Raw genomic sequence first — 20,376 nt, 5'->3', positions numbered from 1 at the left:
CAGGAAGTGAAATGAAACGGTTTGCGGCAGCCACTTTGGCCATAACCACAAAATAACAAAATTACTTCCAAACAAACTGTTAGAATATAACGAGAGATGTTCGCGAGAGTAGCAAGCCCCTGGATGTAGCGAGCATGGCGTTCTCCTTGTTTATGGTCTGTTGCTAGGCAGAGCGAAACGGTTGAAGGCAGGCAGCTGCCGTAAACCGTTTCGTTTCACTTCCTGGTTTATCCGGCCCACCGGAAGACAGACACAGACTCTATCATCATCAAGAGAGCAATCTCCGATTCACACGGCTTTGGTCTCAGCTACTATTATAGGTAAGATGTGATGCATCAATATTGCATTTAGACTGTTTAATAACAATCGAAAATCTGGCTCGTAGCTGCTTTAACTATATTGCAGAGTCATTTTACAGTCATTCAATGGCCGTTCAACATGAGAGAAACATTCTAAATTTGGTGGCTCCTGAGTCAGAGTCCAGGCTAATTCAGGCTGAGGAGGAAGTCAGAGGGCCAGCAGGGAGCCTGGGCAGCCTCAACCTGAGTGGCCTTCACACACAGACAAAGCCCTCATCAGTAATGATCAGGGGATAATGACCAGGCCTTTTGTCTCATTCTCTCTTTCTCTCTCTTGTTCTCCTGGGCTCTCCCTCTCTCTCCCTCTCTCTCTCTCCCTCTCCCTCTCTCTCTCTCCCTCTCTCTCTCTCCCTCTCCCTCTCTCTCTCCCTCTCTCTCCCTCTCCCCCTCTCCCTCTCCCTCTCCCTCTCCCTCTCCCTCTCCCTCTCTCTCTCTCTCTCTCTCTCCTCATCTCTCCTCTCTGCTGCCATGGCCCTAATGTCCTGCTCACACAGGAGCTTGTCCAGGTCCAGTCATGGACTGCACAGCTCAATAACCTCACGACTCTCCCCTCTCTCACACTATCGCACTTTCTTCCGTCTTTCATTTTCTTCCCTCATCTTACCTTCTGCCTTTAGCTCACCCCTTTGCATCGTTTAGCCCTGGAGCTCAACATTTTCATGTTGAACAGCGCTCTGTGTGAGTTGAATTGTTGCTGTGCATCATGTCTTTTTTATCTGTGCACATCCAGACCGAGCCAGCAGCACGTTCACATAATGTCTTGTTTTATCTGTGCACATCCAGACCGAGCCTCCCAGCCAGCAGCATGTCCACATCCAGAAGGAGCTGTGGAGGATCCAGGATGTGATGGAGGCCCTCAGTAAACACAAGGCCCAGAGGAACGCTGATGGTACCAGCCTCTATGGATCCATCTCCAACAACCACAAAAGCGAGGTGAGGCATCCCTCCCCAGACAGTACAGGAAACATAGATACTGTTGGACTGGTCATACACTTCTCTTCGCCCTGACGTGTTTTTAAGTTGTTGTGATGGTGATCGCGTCGTGCTCGAGCTGTGGGCTCTGCACATGTGCAGTAATGTGTGCTGGTGTCTGAGTGGATGTGTCAGTCACCTTGTAACAGGCCGTGAAGCTGTCCCCTGGCTAATCGGCCAGTTTGCCCAGCCCGCGAAGCTGAACCCTGTACCCAGATGGCTGTGGCCCTGAGCGGGCATGGTGGTGCCATGTGTCACCTTGCCTGCTGTGCTGTCCTGTCATGCCCTGTATGATCCCCCAGGAGGAGGACTCGGTACCCCCGCGGCCGCCCCTACCCCAGTCCTACGAGCCCAACCCCCCCGCAGTGCCCCCCCTGCCCTCCCTCGCTGGCGTGCGCCCTTCGACGCTCCACAGGCCGGAGGACAGGAAGGCCAATCAAAGGAATGGCACGCACAGCGTAAGCCTATCGACCCCGCCGACCCCACGGTCAACCTCGCCCTCAACTCTGTCATCACTCGCCATCGCCCCCTTGTGATCGTTTTCACTTTCATTTTGATGGACGGCTCATGTCTGTTGGATTGTTTTTGGTTGGATTGTACCCCTACATTTAGTTGATTTTGCACGTCCTCCATCATACTTTTTTTTTCAAACAGCCAGTTTGATGAAGCCTCATCCGCAAATTACTTTATTTTGTATTTCTTTTCTTTCTTTGCTCCTAAAGTTCCCGTTTTCTCTTTTTTGTGTGCTGAAATATCTTTGTTTTCCCTTCTTGTATGTTGTAAGGTATTGTTATTTTAGAGATTGATTCTGTCTCCTAGCTTTTGTTGTGGCCTGTTCCTGCGTACAAAGCCATGCTAGTTGAGTTTGACTGTGTTTGCTTGCTGCTTATTTTTTCCATTTCGCTGTATTGCTGTGTGATTTGAACCGACAGGTTGTGGAGAGTTCTAGTCCAAACTGCGATATCATCTATCTCTGTCGGTACCTCTAAAAATATCCAGTCTGTAAAAGTTTTTGTCAACCAAGGACAAGTTATTCCCTCCATGTGATCTTTTACAAAACACAAACAAAAGTAGAGCATGCACGTCACGTCCACTCAGCGGTGCAGGTGCAGGACAACAGATGATCAGCAGTAGGTACAAAAAAGTCACATCTTTCAACAAATAAACTGGGAGTTAAGTCTACTACGCAGTGTGCGGACTCTGCGGAAATTGAATATCATGGAAAAGTTAGTTTTTTTCCATCATTCCTTTCAAAAAGTTAAACTTTCATAGATTATAGATTCATTACACACAAAGTAAAGTATTTCAAGTATTTATTTGTTGAGCTTTGCATAAGTCTTGCTTCCAGCTCATAAAACCCCCCAAAACAGTATTTCAAGAAATTAAATATCACATAAAACCAATCAAAAATCTGGAAAAAAAATTCAAAACAGAAATGGCGATCTTCTGAAAAGTTATGTTCATGCCTGCACTCAATACTTGGTCGGGAATCCTTTTGCTTTAACACATTCACTGCCAACAACGTGTAAACACGTTTTCAGAATCCAGCTGTTGCCTGCCAACAACGTGTTTACACGTTTTTGGCATCGATTTTTTTTTTTTGACGGTGGGTTGTGCATCTAACCCTTTTACATCTCTTATATAATTATTGGAGCCACCGAACGTTTACAACCCATTCCACCGACCCACTAAGTGGCAACAGTGCTCTCCTGAGTCCTGACTAGAGGAAGGCAAGCATTTTTTTAACTTGTCATGCCATTCTCACCCCAGCCATTCTCATGAAAAATGGATGGGGGAAAACGCTTTCCTTTTCGCGCTGATTGCTGGCGATGCGGGATTGCAAATTTACATAATAGATTACAGGTGGAGGAACACACTTTGAAACACGCAGCATAAATATGACCAGAATCGCAAAAGCTTCTCTCAACCAAAACTCCAAACGAGCGAGTCCATCCCGACTTCCTCAAACAGCGGCCGTGCAGACAGGCCAGACAGGCACAGGAGAGCAGCAAAGCACTGACTGGTGACAAGCTTGTCCGCCCACGGAGGGAGGAGTTGAAGCAACTCGAGAGGGAGGGAGGGAGGGAGGGAGGGAGGGAGGGAGAGAGAGAGAGGGAGGGAGGGAGAGGGAGGGAGAGAGAGAGAGAGAGAGAGAGAGAGAGAGAGAGAGAGAGAGAGAGAGAGAGAGAGAGAGAGAGAGAGAGAGAGAGAGAGAGAGAGAGAGAGAGAGAGAGAGAGAGAGAGAGCCAAAAATGAATGGTTAAAGTGACAGTTCTATCCAATTTCACAAAAAGCCGTTTATCTCTGAATATTCTTTCTGATGCTAAAACCATGCTGTATTCAACTGCTAATGCTTACATAACTACTAACTCTACAAACTAACTCTTTTAGACAGAGAAAGTACACATTCTATTAGTACTTTTGAGATATTGTATGTTCACAAAGTCCAAGCTGAAACGAATCCTCGGCTCTTATAAAATGAGCCATAATCCTCAAAAAACGGCTTGGCAGAAGCTACCTACAGCAAAAAAAAACGGCTGGCAGTCAATGTGTTAATTACTGCCTCGATGCCATGATATTTCCATGATATTCAAGTTTTTTGGAAAGGATTTGTATATATATATATATATATATATATATATATATATATATTTATTAGTTACAAAATAACCACTATTCAGGCTACCAGCTATTCGTTAAGACAAATTTCACTTTTTTTAAAAGCTGGATATCTCCGTTTGGAAGCGAGCTCTTCAGTCTTAACTGTACAGCAAAGCCATATACTGCATGTGTGCTGATGTGGGTCTGTCTCTCCTGCAGGGCCCAGACTACAGGCTGTATAAGAGTGAACCAGAGCTCACCACCGTAGCTGAAGTGGATGAGAGCAATGGAGAGGACAGATCTGAACACACCTCTGAGAGAGATCCCTCCGGAAACAAAGGTACATATACAATACTATACAGGTATCCTGGCACCAAGAAGCATTATGAAGACTACACCAAAGAATACTGAAAAACTACTTCATAACTGTCAGTGTGTGTTTGGAGTTAATCAATACATGCTGAGATATGCAACAGAGGCACCTCCTCTTGTAGCCCTTCTGGCTGGGTGCTCTGCTACAGTCAAAATGTCCCAACAAAGCCGTGGAAAGCATAGTGTAGCAGCACTAAAGAAATATGAAAAACAACGATATATTTAAGACAGTGTCTATATGCACTAGGAGTTTGGTTTGATTTGTTGTATTCATGTGTCATGCTCTTGACAGTGCCCAGCCCACATGGGCTTACAAGACACAATACAAAATATACAGTACAACACGCCAGCGCTACAATGGTACATCCAATATTATATAACAGACTCCTGAACATCACTTTTATAAACAAAACGTTCCGCCTTTGCTCCCAGGCCTGGTAGACAAAATTTCCTATAAATAAGGTTCCTTTCTTAAAACACAACTCAAATTTTTCCTAATCATCCAACAACAACAAAATCTACATAAATAGAGGACATTTTTACTAAAGAGGAGTTTGTATACTAATGATGCCGTGATGCTTTAGGCATCTTGGGTATCAGAGGCAGATGAAACGTTATCTGTCAATATACTTTGGTTTAGTCTTGTGCAATAAGGGTGCACCGATCGATCGGCAAGCAATCTGTATCGGCTGATTTTGACCTCAAATATGCGATCGGCGATCGGCAATTTTTATATATATATATATATATATATACAGTATATTTTTTTTTTATAAAAAAAAAAAAGCCTTATCACTAATCAGACTTTCCAATGATATAAAATACAATGCCAATTGGTATTATTAAAGGGGAGAAATAATCGACCTAAAATAACGTTTCCAAACTTTCTTTGAGGAGTTTATATATCGGTGATCGGTAATCGGTGATCGGTCGATGATCGGTTGGGCAGATATTTCCGTATAATATAAAACCCCTATTGTGCAACACTAGTACACTTAACACGTTAATTGCCAAGAACGAGTTGAGTCGTCAAACACAATCCAGCTGTTCACTGCCAACGACGAGTTGAGTCGTCAAAAAAATGATTTTTTTTTTTTTGACCGTGGGATGTGCATCTAACCCTTTTACATCTCTTATATAATTATTGGAGCCACCGAACGTTTACAACCCATTCCACCGACCCACTAAGTGGCAACAGTGCTCTCCTGACTAGAGGAAGGCAAGCATTTTTTTAACTTGTCACGCCATTCTCACCCCAGCCATTCTCATGAAAATGGATGGGGGAAAACGCTTTCTTTTTCGCGCTGATTGCTGGCGATGCGGGATTGCAAATTTACATAATAGATTACAGTTGGAACACACTTTGAAACACGCAGCATAAATATGACCAGAATCGCAAAAGCTTCTCTCAACCAAAACTCCAAGAAGCGAGCGAGTCCATGCCGACTTCCTCAAACAGCGGCCGTGCAGACAGGCACAGGACAGCAGCAAAGCACTGAGAGCTGCAGCCAAGAAGAACGCCCACGGAGGGAGGAGTTGAAGCAACTCTCCCTCTCGCTCTCTCCCTCTCTCTCTCTCTCTCTCTCGCTCTCTCTCTCCCTCCCTCCCTCTCTCTCTCTCTCTCTCTCTCTCCCTCTCCCCCTCTCACTAGGATTAAACCTAGTGCGTCTCCCTCCCGAGAGGGAGGGAGAGAGAGAGAGAGGGAGGGAGAGCGAGAGGGAGGGAGAGAGAGAGAGGGAGGGAGAGCGAGGGGAAGGGAGAGAGAGAGAGAGAGAGAGAGAGCGAGAGGGGGAGGGAGAGAGAGAGAGAGAGAGAGCCAAAAATGAATGGTTAAAGTGACAGTTCTATCGAATTTCACAAAAAGCCGTTTATCTCTGAATATTTTTTCTGACGCTAAAACCATGCTGTATTCAACTGCTAATGCTTACATAACTACTAACTCTACAAACTAACTCTTTTAGACAGATAAAGTACACATTCTATTAGTACTTTTGAGATATTGTATGTTCACAAACTCCAAGCAGAAAATAATCCTCGGCTCTTGTAAAATGAGCCACAATCCTCAAAAAACGGCTTGGCAGAAGCTACCTACAGCAAGAAAAAAACGGCTGGCAGTCAATGTGTTAACAGTATCTGTCATAAAACAGATGTTTTGCTCCTGATTGAGTAGCTGTTACCTGTACTGTGCTGTAGTAGAAAAACATGGCACACTGACCTCTTGTCCCTCTTGCCTGCCCAGGGATGTCCTACCCAGTGGGAATCGTCCCGCCCAGGACCAAGTCCCCGATGGCTGACTCCTCCTCCATAGCTTCATACGTGACCCTGAGGAAGGGCAGGAAGCCTGACCCCAGGACGGTGAGTACCAGCTGTCTGGTGTCGACCTCGGCCCAATAGTCACCGCAAATAATTCCTAGCATTTATGTTAACCTTTCGGAGAATCAGACGGACTGTTTTTGCCACATCATATAATTGTCACGAGTTGTCAATGACAGACGTGCAGACTTCAAAATAGGCTAAACATTCTGGTAATCACCGTCCTAAGTGGCAAACACCCACCCATCACTTAACTCCACGCAGGTAAAAACAAATGTTGCTCGAATACTTTACAAAACAAACACTTTGTAACTCCAGCCTGTTCTGCTGTGCCCTGCGTGCCGTCTTGTTACTGCCACTGATCGTTAGGAGTCCCATGTGGGCAGCAGTGAAGTGGCCACAGCTTGAGTGCCTGCAGTGCCTGAAGCGTCCACACTCCACCCTTTAAAGGTCTGTTCTGTTGATCATCAGACTGTCTGTTGAGAGCTGACATGTGGCAGTGGCAGCCACTCATACTGTGGCCAGCCGGTGACTCATTCTCTCCCGAAAAAGGCTGCAGTGGAATAAACTCCAAAGCCTGATTTATACACGAGTTTCCAGCCCCGACAGACATTCACCACTTTAATCTACTAACCGTGTTATTAAGGCACCACACTGTAGGGTGGTGCCTTAATACAGGCAAACACGTGCGTGCACACAGTCCTCCCTGCCTGCAGGCTGTGCTCTGCTTTAGCCACATAGCCTGTGATGGTTAGGAGATAGTGTTACATGCTTATAGAGGTGGGCTTAGGCCCTAGGATACTAGCCTCCTGCCTTTGCTCAGCTTCTGGACAGGAGCCAGATCTGCCAGCCCCTCCAGCATGGCACAGACTGGACAGTCACTCCAGCATGGCACAGACTGGACAGTCACTCCAGCATGGCACAGACCAGACAGACAGTCACTCCAGCATGGCACAGACCAGACAGTCACTCCAGCATGGCACAGACCTCCGTCCTCCAGCATGGCACAGACCAGACAGACAGTCACTCCAGCATGGCACAGACCAGACAGACAGTCACTCCAGCATGGCACAGACCAGACAGACAGTCACTCCAGCATGGCACAGACCAGACAGACAGTCACTCCAGCATGGCACAGACTGGACAGTCACTCCAGCATGGCACAGACCTCCGTCCTCCAGCATGGCACAGACCAGACAGACAGTCACTCCAGCATGGCACAGACCAGACAGACAGTCACTCCAGCATGGCACAGACCGGAGAGTGAACAACTTCTCCCCAGTTGAGTTCACATCATTAGCCTCTCCTTCTCGGGCGTTAACACATTGAGTGCCAGCGACGCCATATGGCGTCAAGAGAAATTTACCGTACGCTGCCAGCGACGCCAAATGGCGTCAATAACTCCAAATTCATATTTTGACGGGGGAATGTCGATCTAAGCCTCTTACATCGCCTCTTACAATATGGGAGCTATTGAATGTGTCTAACCTATTTTACAGAACCCTTAGGTGGCGACAGTCCTCTCCAGATTAGAGAACGGCCAGGAGAAAAGAGAGAAGAAGTGATGAGGAAACGGAAATCGCAATGATATGCATGAAGCGTGCATACCGTTAGCTGTGCCTGTGAACAGCAGTCATCTGCTGCCATAATTGAGCCCCTACCGTGTCCGCTGCGATAGTCCATCCATATGATTTAGTTGCCGACATGGCGACACCAGGGTCTTTCTGAAAAATTACATTATTCTCAGCTGGGAGCTGGCGACACGCTGTAAAAAAGCAGGGGGATGCAGGCAGCGGACTTTTTCAGTGCAGATCAAACAGAGCAAACTCCTCCCACCACGAAGGAGGGGGAGGAGGGGGGTGGGGGCACGCAGGCCACTACAGCATACAACCATTCACAGTACACTGACACACCCAGGCAGCAGGCTCGATGCATAATGAGCAAACAAGCTAGAATAGGCTATCTGATGCCCACCAGCAGTAAATCAAGACCAGCAAGAAGGTGTAGGGTCTGCGCACGCAGGTTCTTTTCAAGAAAATAAAACAATGCAGGAAATTTTGTGTTTGAATATTGTTATGTTACACAAAAAATGAAAGCTTAGAATGTGTAGTTTCATCCAGAAAAAAAAAAAGTTGATATCTTCTTTCTTTGTGGAAATATGGACTTCAACATCCAGCATGACCCCATGAAAGTGAGCATTTTGATGTTAGACCAAGCTGTATACTAATATTTGTAGAAAATAAACAACACATTCTTTTGACATACTTTTTCCCGCAGGTAAACTAGACATTCTAACCTTTCATTTCAGCTATAGCATTTTGTTCAACTCAAAGCAGAATTCATTCTGTCGCCTTTCTAACATAAAGATGTGATTATCTCAGAAACTAATTTCAGCATGCTCTTTTCGGTCGAAAACACTCTTTTTCAGAGGGGTGTATTTCCAAAATGGAACGGTTTATAAACACAGTTTTTTTTTTAAATGAAACAGAAGGGTTCAAAGTTTCATTGAGGCTATTGGTTGTCCATATAAGAGGAACAAAAAAATGATATGGCTATATTAAAATGCATTGCGGCCTATGTGGCACAATACAGCAACCTTTTGCCCAAGGGCGTGGCACTCAAAGTGTTAACAGGCCCCTCAGTCTCTCTGGGTAGTGATTTGCCAAACAAGGATTTCTGACGCTTTTGAGGCTTTACACCAGGGGTGCCCAATACGTCGATCGCGATCGACCGGTCGATCGCGAAGGTAGTGTGGTAGATCGCATGGCATTGAGGGGGGGGGGGGGGGGGGAATTATAATAAAATATAATGGAAGTACATGCAGTTGTTTATTTTAATTATGGATCATAATACAATGCAATTGTATTGTAAAGTGAGAAAAAATAAATCATGTATTGGGGGAAAAAGTGATGCATCGATTTAAGATGCATCGATAATCGTAATCGAATCGTAGCCCTCTGAATCGTAATCGAATCATGTGGCCAGTGAAGATTCACAGCCCTAATGTCAAGTGGTTGTGGGACAACGAGAAAGTGTTGTGAGGTTAGTTACTGCAGGCTGGAAACGATGTCTGTGCGTTTGCGATGTTGAAACTGGACTGGTAGATCTCGGGAGGCTGGCTACTTGAAAAGTAGATCTTGGGTCAAAAAAGTTTGGGCACCCCTGCTTTACACCCATTGGGTTCATTCCACGAAGCCTCTGATAACACAGAGCACATATATGACATCTGCTGGACAAATAAATGTAGTGCACCCAAGACGCAGATGCTCTGAACACGGGACCGTTCTGGGATAGTTACTTCCACCACGGAGTTGGCTGGGCCAAGTTGGTAGGGCGCAGCAGGTGCCTGCCTGGCTGTCTTACTCACCACACAGAGTGGGCAGAAAAAGTGACCGCTCGTATTGCCACGTGTACTGTACATACATGCACGAAATGGTTACCAACACCAGAGTAGGTATCATGTCGGTGTCAGACGTAACATCACTATCTCTGGGTGCACCCATGTGTGCCAGCAAGAGTGTGAATGCACAGCAGTCAGCTTATTTCTGTGTGCGTGTGTGCATTTTGGTTCCGAGAGAGTGAACCTTAGATCTAACCATGCGTGTGTGTGTGTGTGTGTGTGTGTGTGTGTGTGTCCCTCTGTGCTCTGCATGTGTGCATATGGTCGTCCTCTCCGGCTAACAGGAGCGTCCACGCAGTGCGCTGGATCAGCAGCTGTGTGCCGCGGAGAGCAGCCGGCCCAGGATGAGCGTGGAGGAGCAGCTGGAGAGGATCCGCCGCCACCAGCAGGGGGCGCTCAGGGAGAAGAAGAAAGGCCTCAGTGTCCCGGGCAGCCAGGAGAACACACCCTCTCGCAGCCCCTCGTTCACCAAAGAGAAGCCCCTCCGCAGCATGCAGGTAATGACACAGACTGCATACATCACATCACAGCTCACCATGTTGACACTAGTCTAAAGAGCATGCTGCAGGTTGAAGGTTTTAATCCATTTACATTTTGGGAATTGACTGCGTGCGTGCGTGCATGTGCGTGTGTTTCTGTCTCGTGTGTTTTATAGTCCCAAATGAGGCGCAGAGATGAGGTGATGAGCTTTGACATCCTGGAGCTGGAGGCGTCTCTGAGGCAGCAGGAGGTGGTGAGGGAGCAAGAGACGCCCGCTGAGGAGATCGCTCGTCTCAAAGAAGCTTCGCAGACGGAACACTTCAACATGGACCGAGAGGTAGGTGCACAGCAGCTTGCCTTTGGGTGCTTTCTCACCGGGGACCCGGGAGCGGAACCGAGCGCACTCGTCCCCAAATTGACCCCAAGGTGCGCTTCGTTTCACGAGTGTGAACGTTGCGTTCCGTGCCCGGGCGCAGAACAGCGTCACGTGACAGGGTCCACTTGAAAAGGTGGTCTGGGGGAACGCTTTGGCGAGCCCGGGGACGGAAGACGAATTGCGAATGTGAACGCCAACCGTACCGAACCACATAAACAACACGCGGGTGAGGATACAGTCCAGGCGTAGTTGATACACACTATTGATGCACAGTGCCACACCCCTGGGTAGCTATCTCACTTATTAGGCACATCTATGGGAAAGGTTGTGCTGGATGTTTCACCCACGCAGCAGAAAGGTAGCTGAAATGCTGGCTGGGTTGTTGACTCCGAGCAGCACACAAGAGTCACATCAATGTGTTTCTCATTTGATAATGCAGGTGGATTTTGCAAAGGCACGCTTCTCCCCTCGGAGATTAGCCAGATAAAGAGCCTTTACATGTTTCTGTGCACCACCTTGCCTTTGACAGGCCACTTCTCTCTTTCTCTGTAGCTCTCTGTGCCCGAGAAAGTGCTGATTCCTGAGCGTTACGTGGAGTCAGACCCAGAGGAGGCACTGAGTCCTGAGCAGGAGGCTGACAAGCTGAGGAAAGTGGACCGCATCAAAGCCCTCATAGCCAAAAACAGGTAAACAAACACACCACCAGGGCCTGTCTGCACATACAGAGAATCTGTATACCTCTGGAATTGATTTAAGAGAAATATTTTGTCTCTATTCTGGGGTAATTGTGTGTATGGCGATTGGCGAAGCTGTGTTTACAAATTGTTAAATCTATTGCACAGACCAATGTGTGTGTGTGTGTGTGTGTGTGTGTGTGTGTGTGTGTGCGCGCGCGTGTGCTTTCATGTGTCCCAGCATGCAGGCTGCTCCTCCCAATATGGCTCTAAGCCCAGAGGAGGAGGCTGAGGAGGAGGCGACGGTACAGGAGAAGGAGAAGATGATTAATATCTCCTACGAGCTGGCAGCCGAGGCCTCCAAACGCAGCAAGCTGGTAGCAGGTACACCTCTAGAGAGAGAAGGGGGGTGGGGCTGGTAGCAGGTACACCTCTAGAGAGAGAAGGGGGGCGGGGCTGGTAGCAGGTACACCTCTAGAGAGAGAAGGGGGGTGGGGCTGGTAGCAGGTACACCTCTAGAGAGAGAAGGGGGGCGGGGCTGGTAGCAGGTACACCTCTAGAGAGAGAAGGGGGGCGGGGCTGGTAGCAGGTACACCTCTAGAGAGAGAAGGGGGGCGGGGCTGGTAGCAGGTACACCTCTAGAGAGAGAAGGGGGGCGGGGCTGGTAGCAGGTACACCTCTAGAGAGAGAAGGGGGGCGGGGCTGGTAGCAGGTACACCTCTAGAGAGGGGAGGCGGGGCTGGTAGCAGGTACACCTCTAGAGAGAGAAGGGGGGCGGGGCTGGTAGCAGGTACACCTCTAGAGAGAGAAGGGGGGCGGGGCTGGTAGCAGGTACACCTCTAGAGAGAGAAGGGGGGCGGGGCTGGTAGCAGGTACACCTCTAGAGAGAGAAGGGGGGCGGGGCTGGTAGCAGGTACACCTCTAGAGAGAGAAGGGGGGGCGGGGCTGGTAGCAGGTACACCTCTAGAGAGAGAAGGGAGGCGGGGCTGGTAGCAGGTACACCTCTAGAGAGAGAAGGGGGGGCGGGGCTGGTAGCAGGTACACCTCTAGAGAGAGAAGGGGGCGGGGCTGGTAGCAGGTACACCTCTAGAGAGAGAAGGGGGGCGGGGCTGGTAGCAGGTACACCTCTAGAGAGAGAAGGGGGGTGGGGCTGGTAGCAGGTACACCTCTAGAGAGAGAAGGGGGGCGGGGCTGGTAGCAGGTACACCTCTAGAGAGAGAAGGGGGGCGGGGGAGTGAAATAGCATCAAAGCAATAGAGAGCCCCAGGAATGAGTCCGGAAAACATTGATGCTAACACTTCCGGGTTCTTCACTGTTTTCGCCTATGGGATTTTTGAATGGGTTTTTGGCGCGATGCTTCAAATAAGGTCTCTGGGCAACGCAAGGTTAATCAAACGCGACCCAGTGTTCAGCAGGATAATCTTCACACATGAGGACCACTTTTATGAGTTTTTAAGCTTGTACGTGCTGTTAAAAGGGCGGCTAGCTAGCAAATGGCTAAATGAGACTACACTGTTGAGTCGACGGGGATATTATACATCAATAACGTCACCACTTCAAAGGACAAACACGGAAATTCTCTTTCCCTCACGTGGTTCAGCCCGGGGTAATTGGTGCACAGCAACGCACACATCAACAACACTCCAGGTTGAGTGGTGACGTGACAGGGAAGCCTATGCTCCTATGTGCTACACAGTGTGTAGTTCTGGATTAGCTTAGCACAAGCTTTTTACTTCTAGGGCTCGCATTTATGCTTCAAAACTCATGAAAGTGGTCCTCATGTGTGAAGATTCTCCCGCTGAACACTGGTTCGCGTTTGATTAAGCTTGCGTTGCCCATATACCTTATTTGAAGCATCGCGCCAAAAACCCATTCAAAAATCCCATAGGCAGAAACGGGTTCCGACTACAAAAATACGTCATCCCTGGGGCTCTCTATACATTTGATAAAAGAAAAGCTAGAGGATGGCTTTCTTTGAAGCACTACATTATATTGTGGGGTCTAGTTGGCTCTGCTTATCCACAGTATCATCAAACTGCTGCTACTTCCATTCATGTGCATGTGCTCAGTTGTTTATTATAATCCTACTCACTGTCGCCTCAGTAGTCTCTAAATTTGATTAACCTCTGGAGTTATTTTTGTGTGTAGTCTGCTAGGCTATTTAGTCGCTTAGTACCAACTGACAATTTGTTTTTGCCATTTTGTCTGCATTCGTATTTATGTGTGTGTGTGTGTGTGTCTGTGTGTGTGTGTGTGTCCCCAATATGTTGCTCTGTCTCGTTGCAGTGAAAAGCCTGTCGTCCTCATCCCCACCCCATCCACAACCTCCTAACACACACCCCCAGCTCACTGACGGCTCTCACTTCATGTGTGTGTAGTAGCTCCAGTAAGAGGCGATCAACATGTTCTGTCTATACTCACAATGCTGACCTTTTCTCAGTGTCACCATGTTTAGTGTCGGGGAAGGAAAGATGCATGAGAATCAGGATGTTTAGTGTCGGGGAAGGAAAGATGCATGAGAATGAAGAGATTGATATGTTGATGCCATTTCATCACTTCTCTCCTGGTACGAGTGTTTTTACAAACATCTGGAAAAATGGAAAATCTATTTGATCAGTCTTAAAGTAATGCAAGTGGACAAAAGTTAAACAATGAAATGTTATCAAAAAGCATGGGAAAACGTGGGCGCCCAGGTGGTGTAGCGGTCTATTCCCTCGCCTACCAACAGGAGGCCTGCAGGTTGGCGTCCCCGTTGTTACAACCGACTTGGTTGGGCGTCCCTACAGACACAATTGCCTGTCTGCTGGTTGGAAGCCGCACAAGGATATGAGTCTTGGTCGCTGCACTAGCGCCTCCTCTGATTGGTCCGGGCGCCTATTCAGCAGGGACGGGAACCGCGGGGGATAATGTCTTCCTCCGCACGTGCTACGTCCTGCCGTTGAAACTCCTCACTGTCAGGTGAAAAGAAGCAGCTGGCGACTCCACGTGTATCGGAGGAGGCATGTGAGAGAACATCCTCCCCAGATCAGCAGGGGGGTGGAGCAAGGAGCAGCACTGCTTAGACGGAGGAAATTGGCTAAATACAACTGGGAGGGAAAGTTCTGAAGAGAATGTCTGGATAAAGCATAGGCCTTTTGAAATGGAAAGTGTATGGGAATCCTGAGGTATCTAACTGTTGTAGAGCGTTATTTGACCTTTGCCCTCCTGATTGATTCTCTGCCTGTCTCTCTGTAGCTCAGGCTCTGGCCTCAGTGAAAACTTCCACGTGAAGGAAACGTAAAGGTGCCCAGCTGCCATGAAGACTTCCCCCCAAGAACATCAGCACAAAACCAAGGCCGACAGAGTGTGAGAGAAAAGAGACCTGCAACCCCACACTGAGGCCTTACCTCCACCTTCTGTATGCCTCACTGTGACTAGCATCTTATATGCTCCTGTGCCACCAACACTTTCGCCTGTCGTCGCCACTCTGCGGGACGTCCCACACTCGTATCGCTCTCCTCACGTTGGCAGCAGCCACACAATAAGGCTTTGATACTGTTGTCATTGCAGTTCCATTTTCACTATTCACAAGGGTTCTTAAGTTCATTTTCATTATTTATAAGGTTTTTTAAGTGTGTGTGTGTGTGTGTGTGTGTGTGTGAGAGAGAGAGAGAGAGAGCAAATGGACTCAGCTCTGTTGTGAGCATACAGGCCTGTATAGACACAGTCCACAGACGTGACGTTTCCTTTATCATTGCAGCAGGCCATGCCACATTTTCCGTTCTTATTGGAACGCCTGTTCAATAGGTTTTAAAAACATTTTTTTGCATAATTTTAGTTCGACTGAATCCTTTCTAACTCATCTTACTCACGCAAGTTGTTTTTTTATCACACATCAGTCATTTAGCACCACCTTACTATTCATAGTTGGCCATTCAGTGTAAAGAACTTGTTTGTGTAAAAGATTAGTATATATGAAATATACTTCATTTATAATTCAAGGAGGTGCCACTTTATTGCTGCAGATTAATAAGGTTTGTAATTGTTCTTTTCTGGGTTGTAATTATTTAAACATCCGATCTGCAGTCCCTGTTGCATTGTTGTGGACACACATGTGAATGTTTTGGCTTCCGACATGCTATATACTGTTTTCCCCCCGGTTTTTTTCTTTTGCTGAGAGATATATTTAAACTGAGAAGGATTTTTTTTTCCAGAGTTTGGTTCTATTTTATGACTTGTTGGTTTCCTGTCCTGGAACTGAGAAAGGAATAGCACATGTAAAAAGCAATAAGTTTGTTGATCCAGGAAGGACTGTGTTGCCGTTTTTTTTTGTGTGTGTACAAAATGTAATTACCAGAGCTTCACTGTGTATATATTGTACATGGTACACAGCAGGATGGGAGGATGTATCCATATGGTTACATACTAGACTCGATATGCAAATGTTCATATCCCATCTGTTTTATATTGTGTTAAATAAATGTTGCTATTCTTACTGAGTGGTTTGTATATTTTATTTGGTATACTGAGAGTGTAAGCCCCCGTTCACACAGGACGCCGAAGCAACGTTCAACCTAAGCCCAACCTACGGTGAACACACAAGTTTCATTTAGGCGTCCTTGTTAACAGGCGAAGCTGTTCACACCACCCGCGTGCGTGTCACGCCGAAGCCACGCTCACGCCTTGCTCAAGCGATCGTTCAGGATTCACACCTATTCCAAGCGTGACGCGTGCTGAAGCCGAGCAGTGATATCTGTCAAGCCAAACATGAAGTCAATGGGAGTTGTGGGTGGGTTCAAGGCGCCGAGAGGAAAAGAGAAGGCTTCTTGTGTGAACGGCTCAGCGTGAGCCTGCCTCAGTTCAGCTTACGTAGGCGTCCTGTGTGAACAAAGGCTTAGGTGGAAGATGTGCGCAGACACCAGACAGGCTTGACACACGTGATACTTGATAAAGAGGTACAAGGTACAAGGTCAACTTTATTATCCCACAAGGGGAAACTCGGGTGGTCGTCATACACGTCTTTTGCAGTACATACCGTGTACACACTGTACACACCATATACACAGACACACACACGCACGCAATATCAAAAATATAAAACTGCAATATCCTACATAGGTTTAAAAGTTGCAAGTGCAAAGTGCATTCTGGGAGTGTGGTGAGCACATTAAAGGTGCAAAGACTTTCAGGAACTGGTAACAGGCAAGAGTAAAGACTAGACGTATACTGATGCTGAAACTGACTTCACAATCTGACAGCGGGAAGCTGGAAGAGCTGATTCTTATAACCATCCACTGTGACATGTCAAGTGTGACAGTGACATCAATTATGACTTCACTGTTGGAAAAAACCCATCACAGCCACAGTGACATATGACACGTGTGACATCATCAATGACGACATTGTCTTCAATAATGACATCATCACTGTGGTATCACAACAGCGGTGACATATATCATCAGTGACATCTAACCGAGAAGAAATAAACATTTCATAGAAAATAATCAAAATGGTAGTGGACCACTGACCGTACAGTCACATAAGAGTTCAGTTGTATGAGGAGTGTGGGGAAGTTGTATTCAGAATAGGGGGGGGGGGGGGATTAGGATAAAATAATTTGTGACGGCATAGAAATACAGACATTGTGGGAAATAGTTTTGCTTTCCCTAGATTATTGATCTGCATTCACATCTTTCAAATATGGCATGATTCAGTTTGAATTATGTCATGATGAACTATTAATAATTGATTTATATAGCACCGTTCTAGATACTCAGTGCTTCACAACATATCAGGAGGGGGGGGAGGGAACATTGCGAAGATTGTTCAAGACCAGAGGATGAGCTCCTACTGGTCCTCACACCACTTGCAGCACCAGTGTCCCATCCAAGGAGTATCCTACGTAGTTTCCCCACGAAAGCCAGTAATGTAATGCAGGTGCTGAATCAAAAAGATGCCTTTCAATTAATGATATAAAATCAGTCTCCTGCACATTTAGATGAACGTGCAGTGGATGGTGGCCCTTAGACCTGTAGAGTAGAGAGAGATCCTCACCCTACACCAGGCATGTCCAAAGTCCAGCCCGGGGGCCAATTGCGGCCGGTGGACTGATTTTAAGCGGCCCTCGGCTTGTCTCTCAAAATTTACTATATGGCCCTCCACATAGTATTGGTTAATCAAGCAAGTTCACTTTGCATTTTTCCGTTCACCTAACAATGACAGCACTACCATACAGTTTGTACAAGCACCAACTAGGAACAGCACAGGCAGAACTAATGTTTTCAGATGGTAAACAAAACCCTAAGAGTACAATTGTATGCGATGTTTTATTTTATTTTGTATAACCCATATCAGAGCCGTATAATAGAAGAGTTCCGACATCTCCATTCACTCCAATGGACCAGTTTTTTTTCCAGGAAGTAGAAAGTGGAACTCTTCAGTAAAAAAAGCAGCACTGTCGAGTTGCATCAAAATAGACAGTGTTGTACTTTGAAAGGGTTTTTCATCCCTTGAAATGAATCAAATTGTACATTATCGGCTTTATTTTAGCATGCAAAAGTAGCGTGAGACCCATTCCTGGCTGTTCATTGGCTAATGATTCTTGCATTTTGGTCCTCCGCTGACGCCACTCTCTTACTAGAGGACACTAACCCATATGATGCGAGAAGCAGCTGGCCCCCTGGAATTTTCACATTATCTAATCTGGCCCCCATTCAAAAAAGTTTGGACACCCCTGCCAACACTGTAGTGTAGGTAGGGCCTACACTATTGTAGTGTAGGTAGGGCCTACAGGAACATCTGATAGTAGTGTTGAAGTTAAAGCTATGGCTCCATCTTGTGGTCATAATTGTGCTACTGCAATCTTTTGCCATATTATTATTATTATATAATTATTGCCATTGCAGTCATGGACATGAAATGAAGAAATTTAAAGAATGCAAAATGTTGAGCTTTAAGGAGTAGCCTACTTGCAATAATATGTAAATCGATAATAAATACTATACACGCATACATAGGCCAACTACTATATTCACAAGCTGACATTTAGTAATCATTAAGTATTGATTAACGATCTACTCAGGAACTTAGATACTAATCATTAACGAATGACTACCTACTCATTAACTATGATTAACTAGTGATTGACGACAAATTATTCCTTAGCTACTCATAGTTAGTAACTACTAACGCTACAGTATTTGTGTACGTTATTGTAAAGTGTTACCAAATTATTTTTGTAAAAAATAATTACAAAATCTAGTCCAGGACAATAAAACGCTATATTGTGTGAGCAAGTGTAGCATTTTAGGCTATTGTCGAGCTACATGTGAGCGCCTGTTACGCGTTTAATAATCCTTTTGCGTTCAACAGGGTAACTAGCCCTACCACGGCGGGCCGGACTATCCAAAAATTGTCAAATCAAAAGATTTGGAATTGTACCATGTGGAGTAAACAGTGATGTAAGGGACGGACGGAGGGATTCACTCCGCTACTATTCTCATGGACGGTGCAACTTTAACTGGTGCTTTGTTGTCTCTTTATTTGATTATTTCGTTAAACACGCATTGCTGTTTATACCATTTTATGACCCTAATATTATCATGATAGCATGATTTGTTCTCAAATAGGCTATTAAACTATCACGCGCAGTGCACGATGGGTAATGTGGACTGAACAGACTCATGCAGTGTTTGTGGTGTGTAACCTCGCGTCACCAGGCTCTTCTCGGCGAGTGGCGGTGTGGGAGATTCGAGCTGTCAAAAGAAGACAAAAGACTTGCTCCTGGCCAATCCCGGCGCTCGACTGCTGCGTGGGCGGGCACAGGGCGTGGTTTTGGCATAACCACGGTGGGTTTCGTAATAACCATAGAAGAGTTCCGACATCTCCATTCACTCCAATGGACCAGTTTTTTTCCAGGAAGTAGAAAGTGGAACTCGAGTAAAAAAAAAAGCAGCACTGTCGAGTTGCAGCAAAATAGACAGTTTGTGTTGTACTTTGAAAGGTTTTTCATCCCTTGAATCAAATTGTACATTATCAGCTTTATTTTAGCATGCAAAAGTAGCGCGAGACCATTTCTGGCTGTTCATTGGTTAATGAATCTCGCATTTTGGTCCTCCGCTGACGCCACTCTCTCTCTAGAGGACACTAGGGCCCAATTCCAATCCGCCCCCTAAACACTCAAGCCCTGAACCCTCAGTCCCTCTAATGGCCGCCATCTGAAAGTGGTTGAGTCATCAAGTGTGGAAGGGATCCACATTGGATAAATAAGAGGATTGGGACAGCAGAGCCCTTTGCACTTGACAAGATGATGGCAGGTTTGGGGTTCGCTATATATTGTTTATTGTCAAGACGCTTTGAGGAATAGACTCCCTGATGAGTCTGTTCTCATCCAGGCTCTGGCTCCGAGTGGACAACAGCTCATTTAAAAATAAATGTAGCCTACTGCAAAATCTGCAATCTGCAACATGTGTAATTATAATTAAAATAAGCATAATAATGACATGTTACCCAACATTATACACAATGTCAATACTGTACAATAGCCTACAGATTCGGTAAAACTATTTCTCATTCATCAAAAAAGTTGTGGATTGCAATTGTAGCCTAATAGAAATGATCGATGATTATTCTAGGATTGTGTAAAATAACTACTTGCATTCCTCTGATATAATATTTTTGTCTAATCTGAAATCCCTATTAATGTAATGTTTCATTGTCAATTAAGGCATTCCAGCGCACTCGCAAACACCCCGTTCGTTTCGCGCGTGTGTTCTTTTATTTTTTTGACAGATATTTGCAGCCTTCCCCGTTTTATACGTCACAACGCTATGCATTGTGGGCAATTCCCTT

At 46.2% G+C, this 20,376-nt stretch overlaps 1 protein-coding gene across 1 annotated transcript in view; it reads left to right on the top strand.

The window, feature by feature from the left end:
- Nucleotides 1-15,972, top strand: part of LOC310800318 (pleckstrin homology domain-containing family A member 5-like) — a gene marked incomplete at its 5' end in the record, with an annotated part of 142,560 nt that extends 126,588 nt beyond the window's left edge. Inside the window, 9 exons of the mRNA XM_083662908.1 lie at nucleotides 1,143-1,292; nucleotides 1,634-1,789; nucleotides 4,152-4,272; nucleotides 6,544-6,659; nucleotides 10,302-10,514; nucleotides 10,673-10,834; nucleotides 11,426-11,559; nucleotides 11,789-11,931; nucleotides 14,782-15,972. Of these exons, the coding sequence (XP_083519034.1) occupies nucleotides 1,143-1,292; nucleotides 1,634-1,789; nucleotides 4,152-4,272; nucleotides 6,544-6,659; nucleotides 10,302-10,514; nucleotides 10,673-10,834; nucleotides 11,426-11,559; nucleotides 11,789-11,931; nucleotides 14,782-14,816 (1,230 nt within the window). The 3' untranslated portion in view covers nucleotides 14,817-15,972. The remainder of the gene's footprint in view (nucleotides 1-1,142; nucleotides 1,293-1,633; nucleotides 1,790-4,151; nucleotides 4,273-6,543; nucleotides 6,660-10,301; nucleotides 10,515-10,672; nucleotides 10,835-11,425; nucleotides 11,560-11,788; nucleotides 11,932-14,781) is intronic.
- Between the last annotated feature and the right edge of the window lie 4,404 nt (nucleotides 15,973-20,376).

Source organism: Poromitra crassiceps, assembly GCF_964638095.1.
Source record: "Poromitra crassiceps genome assembly, chromosome: 30".
Classification (NCBI taxonomy): Eukaryota; Metazoa; Chordata; class Actinopteri; order Beryciformes; family Melamphaidae; genus Poromitra; species Poromitra crassiceps.
The sequence above is the reverse complement of the archived record's forward strand: the minus strand, read 5'-3'. Positions and strand labels throughout refer to the sequence as shown.